We start from the raw sequence: 25,257 nt of genomic DNA, 5'->3' as shown, positions 1-25,257 counted from the left end.
GTGGTTAGCTTACAGGGAAGTAGAGTGAACCAAGGGCGGGGGGTTTCATCAGGGAGAAACAAACAGAACTTTCACACCGTAGCCTGGCCAGTCATGAAACTGGTTTTCAAAGCTTCTCTGATGCGCACCGCGCCCTCCTGTGCTCTTCTAACCGCCCTGGTGTCTGGCTGTGCGTAACCAGCAGCCACGCGATTTGCCTCAATCTCCCACCCCGCCATAAACGTCTCCCCCTTACTCTCACAGATATTGTGGAGCGCACAGCAAGCAGTAATAACAGTGGGAATACTGGTTTTGCTGAGGTCTAACCGAGTCAGTAAACCGCACCAGCACGCTTTTCAATGTCCAAATGCACATTCTACCACCATTCTGCACTTGCTCAGCCTGTAGTTGAACAGCTCCTGACAACTGTCCAGGCTGCCTGTGTACGGCTTCATGAGCCATGGCGTTAAGGGGTAGGCTGGGTCCCCAAGGATAACTATAGGCATTTCAACATCCCCAACGGTTATTTTCTGGTCTGGGAATAAAGTCCCTTCCTGCAGCTTTTGAAACAGACCAGAGTTCCTGAAGATGCGAGTGTCGTGTACCTTTCCCGGCCATCCCATGTTGATGTTGGTGAAACGTCCCTTGTGATCCACCAGTGCTTGCAGCACTATTGAAAAGTACCCCTTGTGGTTTATGTACTCGCCGGCTTCGTGCTCTGGTGCCAAGATAGGGATACGGATTCCGTCTACGGCCCCACCGCAGTTAGGGAATCCCATTGCAGCAAAGCCATCCACTATGACCTGCACATTTCCCAGGGTCACTACCCTGGATATCAGCAGATCTTTGATTGCGTTGGCTACTTGCATCACAGCAGCCCCCACAGTAGATTTGCCCACTCCAAATTGATTCCCGACTGACTGGTAGCTGTATGGCATTGCAAGCTTCCACAGGGCTATTGCCACTTGCTTCTCAACTGTGAGGGCTGCTCTCATCTTGGTATTCTTGTGCCTCAGGGCAGGGGAAAGCAAGTCACAAAGTTCCATGAAAGTGCCCTTATGCATGCGAAAGTTTCGCAACCCCTGGGAATCGTCCCAGACCTGCAACACTATGCGGTCCCACCAGTCTGTGCTTCTTTCCCAGGCCCAGAATCGGCATTCCATCGCATGAACCTGCCCCATTAGCACCATGATGCCCACATTGTCAGGGCCCGTACTTTGAGAGAAGTTTGTGTCCATGTCCTCATCACTCACGTCACCGCGCTGACGTCGCCTACTCGCCCAGTATCGCTTTGCCAGGTTCTGGTGCTGCATATACTGCTGGATAAGGCGTGTGGTGTTTAATGTGCTCCTAATTGCCAAAGTGATCTGAGCGGGCTCTATGCTTGCCGTGGTATGGCGTCTGCACAGGTAACTCAAGAAAAAAGGCGCAAAACGATTGTCTGCCCTTGCTTTCCCGGAGGGAGGGAGGGAACGGGGGCCTGACAATATGTACCCAGAACCACCCGCGACAATATTTTAGCCCCATCAGGCACTGGGATTTCTACCCAGAATTCAAATGGGCGGCGGAGACTGCGGGAACTGTGGGATAGCCACCCACAGTGCAATGCTCCGGAAGTCGACAGTTGCCTCGGTACTGTGGACACATTCCACCGACTACGTGCACTTAGAGCATTTGTGTGGGGACACACACAATCAACTGTATAAAAACGCTTTCTACAAAACCGACTTCTATAAATTCGACCTAATTTTGTAGTGTAGACGTACCCTTAGAGACTAACCAATTTATTTGAGCATAAGCTTTCGTGAGCTACAGCTCACTTCATCGGATGCATTCAGTGGAAAATACAGTCAGGAGTTTTATATACACACAGAACATGAAAAAAATGGGTGTTATCATACACACTGTAAGGAGAGTGATCACTTAAGATGAGCTATTACCAGCAGGAGAGAGGGGGGAGAAAACCTTTTGTAGTGATAATCAAGGTGGGCCATTTCCAGCAGTTAACAGGCACGTCTGAGGAGCAGTGTGGGGTGGGGGAAGACAGTGGCAAGAAGATTTTGAATGGCCCCTAACTTTGGGTGCCCACGTTGAGACACCTGGGGCCTAGAGTTCAGAGGTGCTAAATACCCGCAGCTCCCAGGGGGGCTTGTGGGCACTTAGGGTGTGTCTACACTGCAGTTATGTGCCCACGGCTGGCCCAGGCCAGCTGACTCCGGCTAACAGGGCTCGAGCTGAGCAGCTGTTTATTTGTGGTGCAGACGTTCTGGCTTTGGCTGGAGCCCGAGCTCTGGGAACCTCCCACCTCGCATCGTCCTAGAGTTGAAGCGCCAGCCTGAGCCCCAAAGGCTACACCGCAGTTAAACAGCCCCTTAGCCCGAGTCCCGGGAGCGGGAGTCAGCTGGCCTGGGCCAGCTGCAGGTGTGTAATTGAAAATCAGCCCCCAGCCGTCTCTGGGTGGGCACCAAAACCTGAAGCATCCAGTGCTGGCCATTTACTCCCTACTGAATCCCTGGACCTGAACTCCATGGGCGAAGCCACCTTGCCTGGCCTGCGTTTGGCTCTAGGCTACATCTAATGGGAGCTTAGCAGGTCCTCTACATTTGATGTATCGTGAGGGCAGCACCTGGCTCTGGGAAGGCTCAGTAATTGGATGAGTCTGTTCAATTCCACGGATCTGCTTCTAGCCAGGTTGCCGCTTGCGTTTTGCTTGGGTCTGTAAAAGAAAACAAAATCAAAGTGGCTGGTGGAAGCAGCACAATGAACATTTAAAAAGAATCAGTGGCAGAGCTAATAGCGGGCCGGGGGGCAACTGCCCCCCTCAGCAGCCATTAGGTATACGTGTGGTGCCTTTTCAAGCCAATAGGTAGAACTGAAGGTGGAACCACCAATGACTGGATATGATATAAGCTGGATATGAGTCAGCAGTGTGCCCTTGTTGCCAAGAAGGCCAATGGCATTTTGGGATATATAAGTAGGGGCATAGCGAGCAGATCGAGGGACGTGATCGTTCCCCTCTATTCGACATTGGTGAGGCCTCATCTGGAGTACTGTGTCCAGTTTTGGGCCCCACACTACAAGAAGGATGTGGATAAATTGGAGAGAGTCCAGCGAAGGGCAACAAAAATGATTAGGGGTCTAGAACACATGACTTATGAGGAGAGGCTGAGGGAGCTGGGATCGTTTAGCCTGCAGAAGAGAAGAATGAGGGGGGATTTGATAGCTGCTTTCAACTACCTGAAAGGGGGTTCCAAAGAGGATGGCTCTAGACTGTTCTCAATGGTAGCAGATGACAGAACGAGGAGTAATGGTCTCAAGTTGCAGTGGGGGAGGTTTAGATTGGATATTAGGAAAAACTTTTTCACTAAGAGGGTGGTGAAACACTGGAATGCGTTACCTAGGGAGGTGGTAGAATCTCCTTCCTTAGAGGTTTTTAAGGTCAGGCTTGACAAAGCCCTGGCTGGGATGATTTAACTGGGAATTGGTCCTGCTTCGAGCAGGGGGTTGGACTAGATGACCTTCAGGGGTCCCTTCCAACCCTGATATTCTATGATTCTATGATTCTATGACCCAGCTGCCTCCTGGTTCCACCACTGCTCAAAATGTAGCTCCGCTGATGCTAAGAATCCAGAGTCTATTGAGCAGGAACATGGGACAGACAGCACCCTTGCTTGGAGAACCCATGCTTTGCAAAATGAGACATGGACTTTCATTCACCCTGCACTGAATTGCAGCCACTTCTGGAGTGGAGCATAGTACCTGCATAACAACACACGGATTGCTCGCCCAGCACAGAAATGCAGATACCTCTGGGGTGGAGCGCAGCAGCGTATCATAGAACGTGAGGGTTGGAAGGGACCTCAGGAGATCATCTAGTCCAACCCCCTGCTCAAAGCAGGGCCAATCCCCAATTTTTGCCCCAGATCCCTAAATGCACCCCCCCTCAAGGATTGAACTCACAACCCTAGGTTTAGCAGGTCAATGCTCAAACCACTGAGGTATCCCTCCCCCGCACAACACAATACAGGGATCACTCACCTGGCATTGAAATGCAGACAGCTCTGGATGGAGCATAGCAGATGTGCCACAGCACTCAACAACACTACACAGGGATCACCCACCCAGCACTGAAATGATGCCACCTCTGGGGTAGGAATGCAGCAGCTGTTGAACAGCCACAGAGCGACACTCCTCACAGTTTAGAGCAGGATGTGAAGAAGACTCTCACTTCCATTCGAAAGCTCTGGGGGAGTTCACAGAAACAGACCATGCTGTTAACCTGAGCTGAACAGCAGCCAGGACACAATAGATTGGGTCTGCACTGCGGGTAACCAGACAACAGCTCTGCCATGAGGGATTCGTTCTGATTGACGGAGGGAGGGATGGGGCAGGGAGCCAGTCAAGCTTGGGGAACAAATTCCTTCTCCAGGACGCTTTGCTCCAGGATCTTAGAGCCCAGGCTCTACGGCCATTAATTCCTGCACCACCCAGCTGGAAGGGAAGGGCTGGGGCAGGTCTTTGCGCTCCACATGTCACAGGAGGACAAGGCAGAACGAACCATGTCACAGAATGAATCAATTGCATAGCCTGGACTAGAACCCAGGAATCCTACCTGCCAGCTCTCTGCTCTAACCATTAGACCTCACTCCGCTCGCAGTCAGGATAGACCCCAGGAGTCCTGATTCCTAGACACACACACACACACACACGTTTCTCTAACCCAGTGGTTCTCAACCAGGGTTACGGGTGCCCCTGGGGGTACGCAGAGGACTTCCAGGGGGTACACCAACAGGCTACACAAAAAGCTTTAGCGAAGTCAGGACAAACTAAAATGTCATACAGACAATGACTTGTTTATACTGCTCTGTACACTGTTGGGTGTGTTTTGTTATAGGATTATAGTCTGTTAAAATATGTGTATATTAAATTCAATATGGAGTTTGTGAAGACAGAGCAGCAATCCAAGATGGCGTCTGAACGGCCATCTTGTGACCGCCATCTTGTTGTTTACGGTGATCATGGCCCAGTCATAACTGGATCCAACCGGTTTTTCCCGCCATTGGCAGCTCCCAGGACAATTTTACCTCAGACTGTTTCCACCCCGGCTGGGACTGTACCATGTTTTCCCGCCGCTCCGTGCAGGAGGGGCCGGGACTGGCTGAGCAGTGGTACAGTCCGTTCCCTCCGGCCCTCCCCGCCCCCGGCAGCGCTGAAGGACGCCATTCCCGACGGGGCGAGACGGGCAGAGGCCGTTCGCTCCATTCGACCTGCTCCTGTTCCTGGGTACAACACGGGGCCTGGCTGCGGGGGGCTGGGTGGAGGGGGGGCGAGGGGCCTGGCTGATGGGGGGAGGCTGGTTGGAGGGGGGACTTGCAGCTCAGTGGGGGGCCCTGACTGGAGTGGGCTGAGGCCCCACGACCCCAACCCAGTCCTCGCTTTAACCCTGCCCGAGGCCCCCGCCTCCCTCTGCGCCCCACGTGACCAGGTGGGGGTTCAGTGGGGACCTGTGTGGCCCTGTCACCGGTCGCCTGCCCCTTGGTGCCCAGGCCCAGCCCTCGCAGCGCCAGAAGTGGGGGGCTGCGGCGTTCGGCCGTCTTCAGCCTTGCAGACATCGACCCGCCAGCACCCCAGTTGCTTTATACTGAAATCAGTCACTGGGGGGGCTGGGCCCGTCCATCAGTGACACTAGGGGGGGCTGGGCCCGTCCACCAGTGACTGATTTCAGCGTCGCTAGGGGCTGTCGCCCAGCGTCACAGACACTCCCCAGAGCATGGCAGGGAGAGGCCAGGGCATGCCCAAAGTCAGGAGCAGAGCCGGGGCAGAACCCAGGAGTCCTGACTCCAGCCCCACCCCGCACACAGCTGAGTCCCACTTCTACCCATAGGGCTCAAGGGGACGTGGCAAGAGGCAGAAATGGCCCCGTCCGGGCTGAAGGCGGTGGTGCGCAAGAGTGAGTGCGGAGCCGGGGGGTCTGAGTGCAGAGCCGGTCGGGGGCAGGGTCTGGTTGGGTGTGGGTCTGGGGGGGCAGGGCCCAGTTGGGGGGCCCTGGGAGGGGCGCTCCTGGGGGTGTCTCACCCTTGGGGAGGATTAGGAGTCAGTCGGAGCAGAGAGCTCCCCCCCGCCTGCCTGTCATACACCAGGAAGGGGAGGAGGCTGTCTGCCCCACCCCCAAGGGCTGCCCCCTCCCATAGGAGCTGCACTTTGGGGGGGCATCATCGTCGTCATCTCTTTCCATCAGGATGACTCCCACCAGGGCCGGTGCAAGGATATTTTGTGCACTAGGCGAAACTTCCCAGGACTGGAATAGCTGCGGGTCAGGAGTGAGGAGCACCGGCGGAGCTGGGAGTGGGTGGTAGCCCAAGGCTGCCATAGCAGGGGGCTGCGGACAGGAGTGAGGGGCACTGGCAGAGCTGGGAATCGGGGGGGAGCAAAGGGCTGGAATAGCAGAAGGTTGCGGACAAGAGTGAGGGGCATCTGCAGAGCCGTGAGGCGGGGAACCCAGGACTGCAATAGCTGCGGGTCAGGAGTGAGGCAGAGCTGGTGGGGGACAGACCAGGGCTGGCATAGCAGAGGGCTGCGGACAGGAGTGAGGGGCACTGGCAGAGCTGGGAATGGGGGGGAGGAAAGGGCTGGGATTGCAGGGGCTCCAGTCAGTAGTGAGGGGCACTGGCACAGCTGGTGGGGGCAGCCCAGGGCTGGCGTGGGGAGCTGTAACTGCAGTTCAGGGTCGAAATGCCTGGGCGGAGTTGCGTGGAGAAAGCAGGTTCATGTCTGCCTTCACCATGTCTGGATCCAGTCTGTGCTGCCGGCCCCTTACCTTGCACTAGAGCTCCACGTGCCCCGGTGAACGGGGCGTCCGCATGCCGCAGGTGTAAAGGAACTGCAGGAAAGCAGCAGGGAGGCCAGCGCGTCCTGGTGCAGAATAGCCCCTGGAGCCTCATTAGGACCGAGCAGCCAAGTCCTGATGGGCTAGAGGTGGGGTAGGGAGAGGCATTGCTTGAGTTATGGTGGAAACATAGTGTGTTGGGCAGTGCACTCATGCACACCAGCTACCGGGAGTGGGAGTGAGAGTGAGAGCACAGGTCAGGGTCGTGGGGCTATTGCCCTACGGGGCCAGCCAGAATCAGGTGCTTCGTAGGGGTAAAACAAACAGATGTATTATGGTAGCACCCAGGAGCCCCAGTCATGGACCAAGGCCCCATTTTGCAAGGCGTTGTACATTATTCATTAGGTGTATTACGGTAGTGCCCAGGAGCGCCAGTCATGGGTCAGGGTACCATTATGCTGGGCACAACAAAAAGATGGTGCTTGGCCCAAAGAGCTGACTATCTAATTGCTTAGCTGGGCCGTGGAAGGTGCCCAGGAGACAGGCCGGCAGTTCTCTGAGCGGGGCATGCCTTGGAGGGGTTCTATGTGCAGGACTCAGGATTTGAAGTCTTTGTTGTGTTGTTGTCCCCCACACACTGTAGAGGGTCCCTGGATCCCCTCCAGTCAAGAGGTGCTGGACAGGATCTGTTCTCTTGCTGCACGGGGCCAGATCCTTAGTTCAGCTGTGCTCGTATCCAGCCTGGCAGAAAGGAAGGGGGATCAGACCCATGGCCCATCTAGCCTGTCACCCCACCACGATCGCCGACTGGGGGCTCGGCTAGGAGCACATCGCTAGCTGGCCTGAAAGCAGCCTCTGAGCCACTTCCCCGAGGGGTCCTTCCACCAGCCAGTGGGTCCTGGCTCAGGGCACAGCCGTCCCATCCGAGCCCCACCACTGATCCTCATCTCTTTCACTCGCAGAGATCCTCAGCGTTGTCCTTCACAGCGTGAAGAAGGAAAGAGAATGGAAGGTAAGCAGGCCTAACCTGTTGCCCTGGTGTCCCCCTGGGGATATGCTGTATCCATATATCATGCTCCTTCCCCTCCAGCCTCTTGAGATTCATTAGGAACCTGAGCTTTTCCAGGCTGGATCAGATCCCTGCTCTGTCTAGCCCATCATCCGTCCCCAGCTAGGCTTGGGTATGTCTGCCTTCCCACTGTGCTGGATCAGACCCAGCTTGTCCAGCTAGCCCCATATCTCCCCCCACACACACACACCGGATCAGACCACTGGGACCAGTGAATCAGCCTGGGTGGGAGGAGGAGCAGGAGAGTGCCAAGCATGGGGGCAGTATGCACCATTGGGCAGGCAGGTTATTGAGCCCCCGGCATGGACTGGGCTGGGGGATGTGGAGCAGCGGGTTAGGCCGGTGCGGCAGAGGGAGCATTCGGCACGGCAGGAAGGTGGTGGAGATGTTGGGCCAATGGCCTACAGGGCTTTCCTAGGGGAACACGGAGACTCCCCTCGTTCCATTTCTCTGTGCCCTGATCCTGGTTCTGTCCGAGGGCTGGGGAGCGGATATCTGGTGGATCGGAGCAGGGGACTGGGAGCTAGGACTCCTGTTCTGTCCCTGCCTCTTGCACTCACCCTGTCACCTGGGCGAAGAGGCTGATCTCCAGTCTAGGAGGATGGAACCATTCTGAATGGCCGGGTGTCCCAGGTTTGTCTCCTACATCTCGTACCAGCCACTCTGCTCGGAGCCGCTCTCCCTGTAGCTCCTCACGCAGTCCTTAGCACGGTCAGCTCAGCAAAGTGCAGACTTGGTACCGGCCCTGCTGCTCTGCTGTGAAAGGGCTGTGGAAGGGCTCTGCCATTAGCAGTCGCTCTGCTCCCTTGGCTGTGCTGTGGATGATGATGGTGGGCAGCTGAGCTCAGGGCAGTGACTAGTTCATCCGAAGTGGAGCGCTCCCCTCTCGCTACCCCAGGTGCTGATCATGGACCACCCCAGCACGCGCATCCTCTCATCATGCTGCACGATGTCCGACATCGTAGACGAAGGCATCACACGTGAGTGGCCCCTCCCTCCCGTCTGCTCCCCCCGCCAGGGCTCACCTCCCCATTGGATACACCTCACAGTCAGGGAGTTGACTTGTCTACATTCACGTTTGCATCTAGTTTCCCCGCTTTGCAGCCCCCTAGACGCCCTCCTTGCTATCGGTACCTTCCCAGCCAGGTCTAGTTCCCTTAGCCCGGCACTTTCAGCCCGTGGAGCCTCTTCACCGCTTTTCTCAGACTCCCGCTAACTCCTCGCTGCTCCTCCCCAATGCTGTGGGCAGGGACCTGGCTGGGGAGGGCGAATGCTGGCTCCCTGCTTTAGGGTGGAGGAGCCCTTGGGGTTGAGGGGCACAGAGCTGAGCCAGCACTCTAGCGGGGTGCCCCCAGCACAGTACAGAGGGCCATTCCTTCCCTGCTCCATACTGTGGCAGCATCGCAGCCCACGGCCCCACATCGAAGCGGCTGCTGCATTGTCGCCTCTGGAACGCCCCGGCCTGCTGCCAGCGAACATCACTGTGCCCCTTGGCTTCCCCTCCCCACATCCTGGTGGAGAGCGGCTGGGGCGGGTGGCTAGGACACACTGACCCGCGCCCAGTGTCTGCTCTCTCCTAGTTGTGGAAGATATTAACAAGTGCCGGGAGCCAATCCCCAGCCTGGAGGCCGTCTACCTGCTCAGCCCAGTGGAGGAGGTAGGAGCTCGGGCCTGGGGCAACTGGATGGGGAGCAGGGGAGACCCCGGGACAGCTCCTAGTGCTGCCTGGAGGTGGCACTGTCCGGGGGGATGCGCAGCACAACGTCAGGATGGGAATGGGGCCAGTCAGGGCTCCCCAAGAGGCTGCTTCCCCAGAGCTGGGCTTCATGTTCTTTGCCACGTGAGGCACAGACTGTCCCCCAGACCTCTCCACAGTGCAGTCCTGTGGGGGTTGGATGGGCAGGTGCAGCAGGTGGAGAGAGGCGACCTCAGCTGAGACTCAAAGCGAAGGAGACTCGCTGAGGCAGAGGCTCAGGGAGCAGGGGCTGTTGGGGAGGAGGCTCCTGCATCTGCAGCAGCGAGGTGAGTGGAGGGAGACCAGGGGCAGGGGGCGCTGGCAGAGCAGGGTGAAGCCCAGAACCCGCAGGGGCTGCCCGCGGAGGGAGCGCTGTAGGAGAGGACTGCGAGCTGGGGCCTGGGGCTTGGGACAGGGCAGCCAGGTTCTCACCTGTCACAATGGCCGGTCGAGGGGTCTGAACAGGTTCCAAACACCCTGCCAGGCTAGCTGGCGTGGCGAAGCTGCAGGTGCCCAGCATGGCGCCCGGGGAGGGAGGGGGCCCTGATGGTAGTTGCCTGGGATTGCTGCTCGGCCGGCTGTTCCCTGGACACTGCTCAGAGCCCACTTAGTTCAGCAGCAAGGCAATGCCAGGCCTCATCTGTGGCCGGGCATGGACACTTCTGTGCCAGCAAGAGATGTGGCTGGGCCCTGAGGATGTCCCGGGCACATGGGCACAAGCCCTGCTCCAGGCAGGGAGGGAGCCCAGAGCCAGGGGGGTGAAAACCAGCCCACCTCCCGATGGCATCATGCTAGGCCCTGAGTCCCCAGGGCCTGGGCATGGGCTGGGCCATTTGAGCAGCAGGGAGGGGCCTCGGCAAGTGCTGACAACGCCCCTCTCTCCGCTTTGCAGTCCGTGCAGGCTTTGATCAATGACTTCCAGGGCACCCCCACCTTCAACTACAAGGCAGCTCACGTCTTCTTCCTCAGCCGTGAGTATTGGGGGTCCGGGGATCCCCCAGCTGGGAGCCTGGGCAGCAGCACACTGGAGCCTGTGTGTGGGGGGTCTCTCTCTGCTGGCAGGCCAGTGCGCAGCACCCTGATTATGCTCTGCCCTCCTGCAGGGGGATGCAGCCCCAGCAGGCCAGACTGAATGACCCCACCTATCCCTTCCCCCCCCTTCTCCCCCACGGGCCTGCCTCCAGCCAGCACGGCTCACAGACACCCGCAGCGTGTGCCCAGAAAGGCGGCCTCTTGCTACCATTCCCAGCATGCATTGCTCCATCAGTCCCAACTCGGTGGGGGGATGGGACACCACCAGAATACCCAGTGTGTCAGGGTCATATCTGCTTCTCCCCATTACAGCGGCAGGGGGAACCCAAGTCCCCGTTCCTCCTTGTGCATCATCCTGAGTTGTACACTCCGGTCACTCAGCCCTGCGGGCGGGCTGAGGGCAGGGTGTGAGATAGGGGCTGCATCGGAGAGATTGTGGCTCCCCCTCGCTGCTGATGCTGCAGAAGGCGAGAACCCGGCATGACTCTGGTTCGGGGGGGCTGGACTCATCGTTGACTCCTGTGTGGCCCTGCTGGCTTGCCCAGGTTCCCCACAAGCGTGCAGCACTACTGCCCCTGCTGTGCCCGTCCTGGCCCCGTCCGTGGGGGCTGGCGCTGTGCTGGGGGTCCTGAGCCCTGTGCCTGTCACTCCCACCCACTGCCTCTGCCTTGCAGCCTGTCCTGAGCCTCTGTTCAAGGAGCTGAGGAAGTCACGGATCACCAAGGTCATCAAAACCCTCAAGGAGATCAACATGGCCTTCCTGCCCTATGAGAGCCAGGTGAGGGGTGGCCGGGCTTTGGAGGAGCAGGTCCGCGGGGCGGATGGTGACGTACAACACCACACCCTTATTGTTTCATGTGGCTTGGCGGGGGAACCTTTCCCTTCTAGGGCCCCGGGTTTGACGCCAGCACAGGACAGCAGGGACTAGCTGGCTGCTCACACCCTGTGAGAGGTGGAATCGCTGGCTTGCACCTGGTGGGGATGGTAGATGTATGGGGGAGGAGGGCCCTGCCTCCCTGGCTTTACCAGCTCTTACTGATGGTTTATACTAGGCCTGCAAGACAGCCCGATACTCCACACGCCTGCCCTTTACCCAACCACCCCATCCCCTCCTTGTGTCATCAGTGGATTTCCCCCCTCCTGCCCCGAGGGGCAGGACTGTGGTGTCAGCCCCATTGCATTGATGGGGAAACTGAGGCACAGAGAGACATGAGCCTGGTCTACACACAAAAGCTTTGTTGGTATGGGTTTGTTACAGGGACATGAGAGAAAAAATCCCCCCTGTAACTGATGCAGCTGTGGTGGCAGAGCCCCTGGGTAGATGCCGCTACGCTGGCAAAGCAGTCCTTTCGCCACTCTAGCTGATTTCATCTGGGGTACCGGTGCCAGCTGTGCCAAGAGAAGCTTTGGCTGGTATAAGCTGAGTGTCCGTCAGGAGGCTTTGCTGGCTCACCTGTCCCGTTGCGCCAGCAAACCCTTCATGGGCCGATACTGTTTATTGGTGTCCAAGCACGTTTGTCCCAATGGCTCGTTCTGTTCGGCCAGTGAAATAAGCGACAGCGGCAGACGCGCCTTGATGCCGGGTTTGCCCGTGGCTATGCTGGGGCTTTCACCAGACTAGAAGCGTCGCCAAGCCCCCTCCCCCAACATTGAGGGCACCTGGGGGTCTGCAGCCAAGTAAGGACCTGAACCTGGGGCATCTTCATCCCAGGCTGGTGCATGAATCTCTGGCTCGCTATCCCTCTACCACAACAGGAGTGGCACTGGCAAAGGGATCTCTCCCTCACTAGGGGCTCACTACAGCTCCACCAGGCTGGCCTGATCCAACAGCGCATCTTAGGGGCGCGATATGGGACACAGCTGGCCTGGCTGCAAGCAGTTGGCACCGGGGTCTGATCTCTGCTCTCCCCCGTCCCCAAGGTGTACTCCCTGGACAAGCCAAAGACCTTCCACAACTGGTTCAGCCCCCACCGCTTTTTTGAAAAGAACAAGCAGCTGGAGATGCTGGCAGAGCAGATTGCCACATTGTGTGAAACCCTGGAGGAGTATCCAGCCATCCGCTACAGGAAGTGAGTGTGCCCAGGGGAAGGGGTACCCAGCTATCCCCTATAGGAAGTGAGTGAGCCATGGAGAAGTACCCAGCCATCCTCTACAGGAAGTGAGCGTGCCCAGAGGGAGAAGGGTACCTGGCCATCTGTTACAGGAAGTGAGTGTGCCCAGGGGGAGGGGTACCCAGCTATCCCCTATAGGAAGTGAGTGAGCCATGGAGAAGTACCCAGCCATCCTTTACAGGAAGTGAGTGTGCCCAAAGGGCGAGGGTACCTGGTTACCTCCTACAGGAAGTGCGTGTGCCCCTCGGGGAGGAGCTGTTTCTGACCCACAGGGTTTGTCTTTGCTGCAGGGACCATGAAGATAACTTCCACTTGGCGCACGCTGTGCTGGCCAAACTCAAGGCGTTCAAGGCATACGAGCCCAGCATGGGAGAGGTGAGCGAGCTGTGTCGGCCACACCCTTGCCATGGGACAGAGCCACGGGGGAGCACATGAGAAGTAGAAGGAAGGAGGAGTGATTTAGAACCTGCTCGGAGATCCTGGCGGGGGGAGGGGTGGGGTCTAGACACCCTTGGAGATCCTGAGGGGTTGGCAGAACAATAGCATTCCCTGTGTGGCTGGACTAATGGCCCCAGCCCTTCTCTAACACTGGCTGTGGGCAGATCTCAAAGTGCTCTACAAAGGCTAATGTCCTTATCCCCTCTGTATAGATGGGGAAACTGAGGCACCAACTGGGGAAGTGTGTGCCCAGCACAATCTCTCTGTTTATAAACAGGGCAGTTCGGTCAGAGAACTAAGCTTCACACACAGAGCCTCTTCCACACCTGGACACTCCTGTCTGTGTGTGCTCCTACACTCATCACCATGGTATCAGAATCTCACTAATGAATTCAGCCTCCCAGGGGAGGCAGGGTGGCCTGTGTTACAGATGGGAAACTGAGGCATACAGGGAGTCTGCCAGAGCAGGAATAGAACCCAGCTCTCCCAAGCCTTAGCCACAAGTCAGCCCTGGCCTGTGGGCTTCCCCTAGCTCCTGCCATCCCCGTTCCACCCCCAGCAGAGGGGAGCTGCAAACCCACCCTGCCCTGGATTCTCACACGGGAAACCCAGTAGCTCCTACCCCCCTAGGAGAAGCAAAGTGATGTAAAATCCAAGGCCTGCCCAGATCTCTCCCTCCTGTTGCCTCTGCTCTTGCTTCCAGCCTTTGCTGAGCTGCTGGGAGACTGTGCACCTGTGACCAACTGGGAATGTTTGTAATATCTTTTATGAATCTGATGCGTGCCTCAGTTTCCCTATATATTTCCTGGCTTCTCTGGCAGGGGGTGAAAGGGAAGGATTCTTGGGGAAGGTAAGAGTCATGCCGGGGGTGGGGGGTGTCACCTCCCTGTCTTGGTGAAATGAAGAGAATCCAACACAGATCAGCCTGGGGGCCAGAAAGACCGTGCCGGCTCCAATGGCTCCTGGCTGGATGCTCCCAGCAGGGAATTGGAGCAGGGCCCCCAGCTCGAGAACACAGGGTTGGAAGGTTTGAGCTGGGGGATGAGTGCGGGAAGCTGGGAGCTCTCGCCTGAGAACTGATCAAGGTCAGGCCGAGGCCTGGTCTACACGAGGCAATTGGGTCGGTGCCACTGCGTCGCTTGGGGGTATGGGAAAGGCGGAGTCACTGAAGCGGAGCAGCTGAAGTGGTTTACATGTAGACAGGCCCTGAGTGAGAGACCCGGAGCTGAAAACAGGTTTCTCTGCAGCTCGGCCAGGCTCTGGGCTGACCAGAACGGCCTCTTGCTTTAACCTTCAGTGGGCTGGGCTGCCCAGGCTGGGGTCCAGGTGCCTAAGAAACCCAACTGTTCTGGTCTCCAAAGCCACCCAGCCCGCAGTCCCGGCACCCTGGGGCCTTGTCTGCACTAGTCCCTCTTGCTTTGATGTTTCCCAGCTGCCAGCCCTGAGGGGTAGCTGGGACAGGCAGTGCTGTGGCACCCACCAGTGCACTAACCACCCCTCTGCTCTGGGCAGGGTGGGGTGACCCGGTGGTTACGCCAGCCCCCATCTGCACTCGGGGATCCCTCCAGCAGAGCCGAACTGGCAAAGGGTGTGAGCAGAGTCCCGTGGGGGGTGGGGGCGGGGGCTGAGCATAGCAACCCATCCAGGCTGGGTAGGGCTAGAGGGGAATGATGGTGCCAGCTCTGGGTTCATGTCCCTGCTCTGCCACAGACTCCCTGTGTGACCTTGGGTGAGTCACCCAGCCCCTCTGGGCCTCCATCCCCCTCTGCAATGGGGTGACAGCCCTGCCCAGCCCCACGTGCATGGGGGGGCAGGATGCAGCAATGATAGTGCTACAGTGGTGGGGGCCAGATACTCCTCCAAGAGAGGCGCTCCCCCGTCAGCCTCAACCCATTTACCCAGAGGCTGTGGAGACCTGCCAGGCGGATGGGTGGTGGCCGGTCCGACGTTCTGCTCCCGAGCGTGGCTGAAAATCGGGCCACGTAGTGAGGTGGGACAGTTGGGATAGCATCAGGGGCTGTACGTCCCCACCCCACCCACCCCTGACTGTCTGTGCTACCCAGCAAAGAGCAGACGCAGCCCCTTGCCGAGGTGCTCCTGGGTGGGCTTGGGTTCCACTGGGGCTGCTGGAGCCGGTTTCAGAGCCGTCTGCCATGAGAGCGCAGGGCTGGTCTCCTATCGCCACCTGCTGCGCAAAGAGGGCAGTGCATGCTGATCAGGCAGGAAGCGGGTGCTGGGCCAGCCCCCCCATGATGTGGGTCTGAGATGCTGACCATTTGAGTGGTCTCTGTCCAACTGGATGCTGGGGGGCCACACAGGTTGGGACTGGGGAGCTAGAGCTTCATATGGGGTCCCAGCTCAGATGCAAGGTGGGGCATAGGGATAATGTCCTGTCGTCCCCCTCTGGGACCTTGTATCAAAGAGTCTCTGGGCCTGGTGTTGGTTAATGATAGACTAGCCAGGCCCTTCTGGTGTAGTTCCCCCCGTCCCCACACAGCATATGGAGCAGGGGGCAGTCAGGGAGCTGCCTTGTAAGGGGCATGCTCCCGTTGGTGGAGAGGCACGAGCAGAGAGCATGCTTGGGGGAGGGGGGCATTGCTATTTGCATGAGGGGCAGGTAGCCCGTCCCCGCAGGGGGCGTTGCAGTGCAGCTGGTCAGGGCAGGACCCCAGGGCACGTCCCAGCTAGCTTGGGGGGTGTCTCTTGGCTTCCCCCTGGGGTTGGGGGCTGGGCCACAGAGAGGGTGGGTAGTGAAGTTTCAGGCCACCAGGGCCCATTGGATTGTGCCGTGTAAGCCAGGCCAGGAACCCTCTGCCAGAGCAGGAGGTGACGGGTTTCTCTCTCCTTTGCCCCAGGGCCCCGACAAAGCCCGTTCTCAGCTGCTGATCGTGGACCGAAGCTTCGATCTGGTGTCCCCACTGCTGCACGAGCTCACCTACCAGGCCATGGCCTACGACCTGCTCAGCATCGAGAAAGACACCTACAAGTAGGGCCTGGCTGCCAGCAGGGGGCGCCCCGCACCCCTCCTCAGGCGGGCTGGGGGGGATGTGGCCCAGGCACCTGCACTGCTCCGCAGCCCCCACGCTCGGGCGAGGGGTGCCGCAGCCTGACCCCATCTCCCCCCTGCAGGTACGAGACGACGGGTATCAGCGACTCGCAGGAGAAAGAGGCGCTGCTGGACGAAGACGACGAACTCTGGGTGCAGCTACGCCACATGCACATCGCTGACGTCTCCAAGTGAGCGCGCTCGGCCCTGCCCCCTGACGCACCCCTCCATGCCCCGCCCATCCACTGGACATACCCCCCCGTGCCCCACCCAGGGCCAGGACCCATCCCCCCCCCGGACACACCACTCCATGCCCCACCCAATGCCAGGACACCCCTGGACACACCCCTCTGTGCCCTGCCTAGTGCCGGGTCTTGCTACTCCCCCCCACCTTCGGCACACCTCTCCCCTCCCCACCCAATGCTGGGACCCCCTACCCCCACTTTGGCACAGCCCTCCCCTCCCCGCCCGCTGCCAGGACTCTCCCCTTGGACACACCTCTCCCACCCAGTGCCAGGACAGCCCACCCCGTTGACACACCCCTCCCCCTCTTTTCCAGTGCCGGGACTTCCCCCATCCTCCCCTTCAGACACACCCCTCCCCTTTCCTTCCCACCCAGTGCTGGAACCCCATTACCCCTTGGATACACTCCTCTCCCACCCAGTGCAGGGACACCCACCCCCCGCAACACACCCCTTTCCTGCACAGTGCCAGGGCCCCCCCTCCCCTTCCCACCCAGTGCTGGAGCTTGTCCCTCAGACATACTCCTCTCTGAGTGCTGAGACCCCCTGGACCCAGCCCCTCTCCCCAAAGGACCCCTGAGCGCTCCCTTCCAGAGCCACTGTCCACATCTCCTCTTGGTGATCCGCCTGGACACTGTCTTCCCCCGATCCCAGGGTCTCCCCATGCACCTTACAGCTCCCTTGAGTGAGTCCCTCACCGACCTCCTGCTGGGCCTGCCGCTGCCCCCAGGCCCCCCCAGCAGGGCGCCAGGAGCCCCCAGAGGTGCACTGAACTCTGCCTTGGGGTAACTTAGGAAGAGGGCCTCCCCCAGCCTGTCTGAGGCTCTTGAGGCAGAGAACCCTGGTGCCTGTGGGGCGGGGGCTCCATCCCCTGTAGCATAGGACAGGGTACCCCCTACCTCCAAGGCAGTGCCTGGCTCCGTCCTGACCCCTCTCCCTGCTGCAGGAAGGTGACGGAGCTGCTGCGCACCTTCTATGAGAGCAAGAGGCTGACCACGGACAAGGTGCGGCAGGGGTTGGGGGGAGCGATTGGGGAGTTCAGGCCGGAGGGACAGGGGGACCCATCCCACTGCCACTGATGGGGAGGGGAGGCTTCCCTGCTGCCCCAGGAGGGGTTGGCGGGGGCAGGGGGGCTGTCCCATTGCTCCCAGGGTTTGCCTGTAAAGGGCTTAGAGGTGTATGTGGAGTCCCCTGCCCGCCAGCCAGAGCTCTGGAGCTCCCCACAGTGGGGGAGGGCAGAGGCCCACGGGGCGGAGTCAGACAGCAGGATCGGGACCGCGCAGGGAGAGCTGCAGGGAGCCAACGCTGGCATCTCCCTGGCCCGCTGCTGCTTTACACCTTGAGGGGTGCTCGGGTTGCGGGGCTCCCGTCTCGTTCCAGCTGGCCTGGAAAGGGCAGGTCTAACCTAAGCCGCAGCCACGCATGGCCTGAGTGACCCGCCCTGCTGCCTCTGCCCTGCAGGGGGCTCCAAGCGCTGGGAGCGGCCGGGATCTCACCACCGCCTCCCTCCAGGCCAACATCGAGGACCTGTCCCAGATCCTGAAGAAGATGCCCCAGTATCAGAAGGAGCTGAACAGGGTAACGGGGCTGGGCTTTTAGTGGGCAGGGGGCAGGCCATTCAGTGGGGCTGATGGGAGGGGCAGGGTGCTCTGTGGGGCTGGTGAGGGACAGTAGGGACTCTCTTGGGGGGCAGAGCACTCTGTGGCACTCCGCTTTACTGCCTGATGAGAGCTGCTGACCTGTCCTGTTGGGCAGAGCCATTTTCCCCCCAGGTGCTGTGTGGCACCATGGGCAGCAGCCTGCCTGTCAGTGCCCAGAGCTGCCACGTTAGCCCCACCAAGGGCAGCCCTTGGGTAAAGCCCGTGCCTTGCTGCTGCAGCTCTCGGGAGAGGGCCTTGGTGAGCTTCCAAACCAGCCTATTGGAGCCACTCCTGGTGCCACTGAGCCATGTGCCGACAGAAAGCTCCTGGCCACTGGCACAGGTACCCCGACACCTGCTGGTCTCCAAGCCCCCAACCTCATGGTGACTAATAGAGAAGCCATGGGCTGTTTTGGAAGCTGCTCCCTCGTTCTGATCCTCCCCTCCCGCTGCCCCGCTCCACCCCAGAGGTGGCTGCACATCAATCCCTATGTGGCAGCCCTATATGGTGGCTGGGCAAAACAATCCCTATATGCTCGGCTTCTACAGCCAATTGAGGCTGCCCCTCTGGCCGAGGGGCCCTCCTTGTGGGTTGGGAGGTGCAGGTGCTCTGGACCAGCCAGTGATACGGTAAACTCCCCCTGTGCCCCGGTCTCTCCCCACAGTACTCCACGCATCTGAACCTGGCCGAGCACTGCATGCAGCACTTCAAAGGAACAGTGGAGAAGCTGTGCAGCTTGGAGCAGGTGGGTCTGTGGGTAGAGCCTGGCTTGGGGCAGAGTCTGGCTCATGGACTCAGCCCGGAGAGAGGGGTCTCAGAGCTGCAGGCTCGCTGGAGCCAGGGTCAGCCCCTCCATGCAGCACCAGGGGTGCAGAAGGAGGACATGGGGCTCGGGTTACTCCCTGGGGGCCAGTTGCTCACCCCAGAGGGAGCTGACCCCAGGGAGGAGGGGGCCCTGGCACGGGGTAGGCGAGCTGTGGGTCAGGGGGCCGTCACATCTCCCATCCTGCTGCGTGGGCGGGAGGAAGCAGAGTGGCCTGACCTGGGCCTTGTGTGTGCGCCCCCTTCCCCCTGCCCCCAGGACCTGGCTATGGGGACGGACGTGGACGGGAAGAAGATCAAGGACCCCATGAAGATCATCTTGCCTGTCCTGCTGGACCCCAGCGTGCAGGCCTACGACAAGATCCGCATCATCCTGATCTACATCTTCCTGAAGAATGGTAATGCCACAGGCCTGCAGGGGGAGCACTGCGGGGCCTGCTGCTGCAGGGGGGTGCTCCTGAAGGTGGGGCCCAGGCCTGTGGGGCTGGTGGGGAATAGCACTGCTCAGACTGGCAAGCCCTCCTGCTATGCAGGGCGCCCCCCGGCCAGCCGCTTCCCAGGGCCTGTGTCCAGCCTGGCTCTACAGCCCTGTCTTCCCTCTGCCCACCTCTCGGTGCCTGCAAGCCTGCCAGTGCACCACGCCCATGCTCCGATCTGGGGTCAGATCTGGCGGCCTTTGCTCCCTGCTACTGTCTTCCGAGCAGTGTCCACCCTCCATGCTCCCCCAAGCCCGTTCTCTGCAGGGAGGGAGGGAGGATGGATACACACACCCAGAGCAGCCCCCCAGCCCGTTCTCTGCAGGGAGGGGGGACTTCCCTCCCTTCCTGCAGGCTGTTCAGATACCATGTTGTGTCTTTGAGCCTCCTGCAACCAGTCCCCTGCCCACCCCTTGTGTCATCCCTGCAGCAGCTCCCTGCTTCTTGCCGCATCCAGCCCCTTCCCCAAACTCACCAGGGCCTGGGGAACCTCCCTGACCCTGACACTTGGCACAGTCCCTCTTCCCCCATCGGTTCCTATCCCATGCTGGCTCGGTGGGGCAGGGCCCTGCTCCGGGGCCCTTCCTGTAACCCTGCTCAGGCACTGCCCTTGTGCCCATTGCTCAGGCCAGGGTGCCCTCATGGGGCTCCTCTGGCTGCCTGGCTGCCCAGTTTCCTGGCAGGGGGTGCTGTGGAGTTGCCAGGCCTCCCCGTCTGCACTAAGCAGCAGTAAATGGTTTGGGGGGGCAGGGGTGGGGCACGTTGCCCTCCCTCCAGCTCAAGGCCTCACAGCCTTTAAGAGCCAGGCCTTGGCTCTGACTCTGCACCTGACTGGCCGCAGAAGGAGGAGCCCAGATCAGGGGGATGGGGGCTCCCATTGCACTGCCAGGGGGAACTAGAGAGACCCCTGACCCCAGCGCCCGAGAGAACCTGTTGAGGGAGGAGCAGCAAGAACCTAAATTCGATCATTAACTGTGTGGGGTCCAGTGGGTTAGAGCGGATGGTGCTGGGAGCCAGGATTCCTGGGTTCTATCCTCAGCTCTGGGAGGGCAGTGGGGTCTAGTGGGTTAGAGGGGGGCTGGGAGCCAGGACTCCTGGGTTTACCCCCAGCTCTGAGAGGGGTGGGAAGAGCAGGATCTCAGGATTTGATCGGGGAACTAGGACTCCTGGGGCCACGGTCTCATGTGCCTGGGCTGTGGGTGCGTCCCAGGGTGCTAGCACTGACCTGTCTGTCCCTGTGCAGGTGTGGACAAGGAGAACCTCACCAAGCTGATCCAGCATGCCAACATCCAGCAGCAGAGAGACATCATCAACAACTTGAAGTTCCTGGGCATCTCTCTCACGCCTGGGGTAAGGGACTGGGGCCAGGGGCCAGCAGCTGTACCCATGCCAGGGGGCAGCTCTGTGCTGCACAGGGGAGCCCAGGCCATCCTGGAGGTGCCCCTCTATGGCAGTGACCTACTCCCAGCACAGAGGTGGCCTCTGTCCCTGTACAGTGGGGTGACGCCCTCCCCATATGAGGGTGACCCCTGAGTTACTCCCCATCTGGGGTGACTTCTTCTGCCCCTGCAGAGGATACTGGAAGTCAGGACCTCAGATCGCCAGCGAGCTGGAACTGGTGACCACTGCTTGGGGTGGCCATGCGGCGAATGGGGGGAAGCAGCTCTGTTCTCCCATCAGTCTCTCTCGCCTCCTCTCTCTCTCTCTCTCTCTCTCGCTCAGTGATCCATTCTGTTCTTTTCTCTGCCTCTCCCCTGCCAGCCTGGCTGGCGCGACTCAGGTAGGCAGCGCTCTCCCTGTCTGCCCCCGTTCCCACCCCGCACCTCCTCCCTGCTGCCTCTCACCCCCTCTCCCTTCCTCCCCCAGAGCGGGCAGCTGCGACCGGAGAGGAAGGTGCGGCTGGAATCCAGCTACCAGCTCTCCCGCTGGACCCCCATGCTTAAGGACATCATGGAGGTACCGGGCCATCTGCTTCCTGGCCTTGGGGGTGGGGTTGCAATTGGCAGGCTGGGCCCAAGGGGGAGGGGTTGGTTTGGGGTCAACCATGTGTAGAGCCCTTCATATCTGTGCACCATTTCTGCGGATAGTGGATCAGCTGCAGATACAACCATGCAGGGCTCTACTCCCCAGCAGCGCCTGGCCCGTGGCGTCCGGCTCAGGCAGCCTGGGGGACGCAGCGCGCTCGGGGCCGCTGGCCCGCAGCCAGTGGCTGGGCGACAGGTCGGAGTCGGGGCTGTCCAGCACCCACTCGCGCCGCCACGCTGCTTCCTGTCCAGCAGCTCGAGCAGCACCAGTGTCCCCACCAGCTCCTGGGCAGCAGGATTTGGGATTGGAGTGGGTGGGGCCCCGGCGCCCCACCCCTCCACCCCACTGTGATGCAACATGCTCTGCTGCTGCTGTGTACTGTTGCTCGTGACCCCCCAGGAGGGCACGTGATGAGACACCCCTTCCCCCAAGCCCCCACCCCCTCCAAACTGCCCCTTCTCCTCAAGACCCCGCCCCCACACTGCCCCTTCTCCTCAAGACCCCGCCCCCACACTGCCCCTTCTCCTCGAGACCCCGCCCCCTCCACGCTGCCCCTTCCCTGCAAGACCCCTTCCCCAACCTCGCTAGCTGCTGCCGGTGAGGATGCGGATACAGGTAAAAGGCGGCTTGTGGATCGCGGGCTGATGCACATCCACACTTTTGTATCTGTGCAGGGCTGTAGCCATGTGAGGGGCTCATCAGAGAGTCCTCTCCTGCTGCCGTCCTTAGGGGTCTTAAATCATAGACACGAGTGCAGGGGAGTTGTCTTACTCGGTGCTGAGATGCTGCCACCTCTGGGGTGGGCCATGGGCGGTTTATACAGCGGTCCCTCACCGGAGCTGAATTCTTCCAAAGGAGTGGCAGGCAGCTCTTAACAGCCGCCCAGCAGCACTGCCCGAGAGTCTAGGGCAGGAGGTGATCAGTGTGTGGGGCTGGAAGTGCAGGGGATCCAGGCAGCACACTGTCATGACTGGCACTGGAATCTGAATGGCTGGCAGGGTCCTTGGCCTAACCTCCAGTGAGGAGCAGCTGTTTGACGCTCATCTAAAGGATGAACCCCTGCAGCACAGTACTGGTCTCACCCCCTGCAGACCCCCGCCCCGCTTGCTCTCTGCAGTACAGCGCCCCCTAGCGTCACACTGGGGTCAACACTGACTGCCAGGGGAGAGTGCCCCCTGCTGAGCCCTCCGCCTGCTCCCTGCAGTACAGCGTCCCCTAGCGCCGCACTGGGGTCATAGAGCACCCTCTGCTGACTCACTCGCACCCCCCAGCACCCAGTAGCTTTTCCTTAGAGGTTTCCTATCCAAGCACTGCCTGGGCCCAAACCTGCTTAGCTTGTGAGAGGTGACATGGTCACTCCATCCCCTAACCCTTGCAGGGGGCTGAGCCCCTCATTGCCCTGTCCTGTGGGGCACTCCTCAAGAGGGTGGGGGGGCACACTTAGTTGCCTTCAACCTACTGGCTTGGGGCTCCTCCAGGCCAAGAATTAACCCCCTGACCGGAGCTCCTGTCCCTGGCAGATCACAGGTGGGAGGCTCCCAGGCCCTTGTTCCAGTGTTGTGATGGTTCCTCCTGTGGGATTTTGGGGTAGGCAGTTGCGGTAGCCTCAATCCCACGCCTAATCCAATCGGGGTGCCCCCTCTCTGCGCCAGCCACAACTTGGCAGGCCTTAAGCTTCCCTGTACAAGTCAATGCAGCAGACTAATGTAAAAGCCCCTATTATGTGGCATTAGGATGTATCATATCCTGGGCCCCCTGCGTGCCTGGGACACACCTCATGGAGCAAGAGGCAGGGCCTGGATCTGCCCGCAGCAGGAAAGGGGCACTGAGGGCAGCCCCCTGCCTCTCTCCCTCCACCCCGCAAATGAGGGGCCCTGGATCTGGCTGCAGGAGGTCTCCGCCCTCCTCATAATGGTGGATGGGTGGGGAGTTCACAGCAGGGCACTGAGCAGCTGAGGGGGATGTGGGGAGATGGGGGGGCATCACTGGAGGAGTCAGCGTGTTCTTTGCTGGCTCCCCATGCCCCCCCCTGGAAAGGGGACCCCAGGCTGCTCCCCCCAGGGACTGTCAATCATTCAGTGAGGAGCCGTCCCAGCCCCTCCACCCCAATGGGGCCTGGCTTGGCCACCAGATCCAAGGTTCCTGCTGCTTGGCCCCTGCTGATCTGTCCTCCCCCCACCCCCTGCCAGGACATCATTGAGGACAAACTGGACAAGAATCTGTGGCCCTTTTTGTCGGACCCGGTCCCTACCACCAGCTCCCAGGATGCTGTCAGGTAAGGCTGAGCCTGGCTGGGCTGTGGGTGGCAGAGCCCTGACACACACACCCCAGAGTGTAGGAGCCTCTGTGCCTGGGAGTGTGTGGTCAGGACCCTGCCCTCTACGGGGGAGGGGATGTCCAAGAGCCTGGAGCCCTGGAACCCTCTTACCATGTCCCCCGCGCCCCAGCAGTCCCTCAACACACCAGGGCCCAGGATGGAGGAAAGGGACTGGCCGAGCTTTAGACAGACCCCCAGCCCAGCGCAGGTGCCACCCTCCCCTACTCCCTCTTGCCTGCTTTGGGACTCCTGTCCCACTCCCTTGGGCAGGGCCTGCCCCGCAGCCTCCTCCAGGCCCTGCCCTTCCATCTGGCATTCCCTCAGCGAGCCCCTGGTATCCACACTGCCCCTCTCTCCCCCCAGCGCCCGCTTTAGGCATTGGCACAAGAACAAGCCAGCGGCCGAGTACCGGACGGGCCCGCGCCTCATCATTTACGTGCTGGGTGGGGTGTCCATGTCTGAGATGCGCTGTGCCTACGAAGTGACCCCGGCCATCAAGGGCAAGTGGGAGGTGGTGATCGGTGAGTGGGGCGAGTCCTGGGGGAAAGGGCGGCTGGAATGCTCAGGTCAGGGAGAGTTGGGACCCCCTGGGAGGGGGAGACCCTAGAACTGCCTGCCCAGCACCCACAGGGCTCCCATGCTACCCTCTGTCCTCCCACACCCAGGGGCCTGGGAACAGATGTGCTTGCCCCACATGGCCTGTATCTAGCCGCCTGATCTCCTGGCCTCTGTCTCCCCAGGCCTCTCATTGCCCAGGGACCATGTGTGGGGCCCCAGTCAGACACCCCCAGTAACTCCCATAGGGATATGGCTCAACCCCTGCACACACCCCTCGAAGACCCAAGGGTGAGGAACACTGTCAGCGCATGGATTCTTGCCTGGCTGTGCAGGGTACAGCGGCACGAGGGGTGCGGTGCCAGGCCAAGGGGGATAGGAGACAGTCCCTCCCCCCCTGCACTAGAGCAGGGTCCAGCTGCAAGAATGGGGGTGATGGTGATGCCAGCCACATACCTGCCTCACTGTGCCCACCACTGCCAACCACCTCTCTCTCCCCCAGGTTCCAGTCACATCCTGACCCCCAAGCTCTTCCTGGATGACATCCAAACCCTCAACCAGCTGGACCCCGAGGAGGCCTAGAAGCAGCCCCCTCCCCCCAGAGACTCTGCCCCCCACAGTTTGCTGCCCCCAGCTCCACCTGCTCTTCTCAACAAGGCATCTTCCCCCCTACTCTTGGCTGCGGTGTCAGTTCTTGGGCGGGGGGAGGACCCCCAGGCTGCTTGGCTGTTCGGGCAGGGTGCAGGCCAGGCTTCCTCCCTCTGGCACAGCCTCTAGGGCCATTACCCTTTGTGCCCCGTGGCCACCCTGCCCCCGATTGGGTAGGAGAAGAGTCAGGCTCCATTATCTACCAGCTTCAGCCATTCCTACCTCCCCTCCCTGGGACCCAAAGCACAGCCCCTTTCCCTCCCCCTCCTGTCACCCCTCTGCCAGCGATGGGGGGC

General features: G+C 60.2%; 1 protein-coding gene across 2 annotated transcripts; it reads left to right on the top strand.

Moving 5' to 3' along the window:
• Window positions 1-5,118: 5,118 nt before the first annotated feature.
• Window positions 5,119-24,985, top strand: LOC142069674 (syntaxin-binding protein 2-like). 2 transcript variants are annotated; one of them, XM_075121652.1, is made up of 20 exons: window positions 5,119-5,262; window positions 5,864-5,929; window positions 7,768-7,817; window positions 8,773-8,854; window positions 9,455-9,531; window positions 10,502-10,580; window positions 11,316-11,419; window positions 12,562-12,710; window positions 13,043-13,127; window positions 16,046-16,176; window positions 16,320-16,427; window positions 17,425-17,482; window positions 17,991-18,056; window positions 18,783-18,863; window positions 19,200-19,338; window positions 20,660-20,766; window positions 21,283-21,372; window positions 23,631-23,716; window positions 24,122-24,279; window positions 24,816-24,985. In XM_075121652.1, exons 2-20 carry the CDS (start codon window positions 5,893-5,895, stop codon window positions 24,893-24,895), a joined length of 1,767 nt encoding a protein of 588 aa, XP_074977753.1. In that variant the 5' UTR covers window positions 5,119-5,262; window positions 5,864-5,892; the 3' UTR covers window positions 24,896-24,985. The 2 variants fall into 2 exon arrangements, with proteins under 2 accessions (XP_074977753.1, XP_074977752.1); XM_075121651.1 differs by lacking the exons at window positions 23,631-23,716; window positions 24,816-24,985 and having other exon boundaries at window positions 5,123-5,262; window positions 17,940-18,056; window positions 24,122-24,215.
• The last annotated feature ends 272 nt before the right edge of the window (window positions 24,986-25,257 follow it).

This window comes from Caretta caretta, chromosome 20 (assembly GCF_965140235.1).
Source record: "Caretta caretta isolate rCarCar2 chromosome 20, rCarCar1.hap1, whole genome shotgun sequence".
In the NCBI taxonomy this organism is placed as follows: Eukaryota; Metazoa; Chordata; order Testudines; family Cheloniidae; genus Caretta; species Caretta caretta.
This window is presented reverse-complemented; position numbering and strand designations above follow the sequence as displayed.

Bases quoted from the DNA above. Each gene is read 5' to 3' on its own strand.
- LOC142069674 (XM_075121652.1), top strand. From the start codon at position 5,893: ATGGCCCCGTCCGGGCTGAAGGCGGTGGTGCGCAAGA. The intron at 5,930-7,767 runs GTGAGTGCGGAG...TTTCACTCGCAG, and splicing joins GAAGGCGGTGGTGCGCAAGA to AGATCCTCAGCGTTGTCCTT. The intron at 20,767-21,282 runs GTAAGGGACTGG...TTCCTCCCCCAG, and splicing joins GCATCTCTCTCACGCCTGGG to AGCGGGCAGCTGCGACCGGA.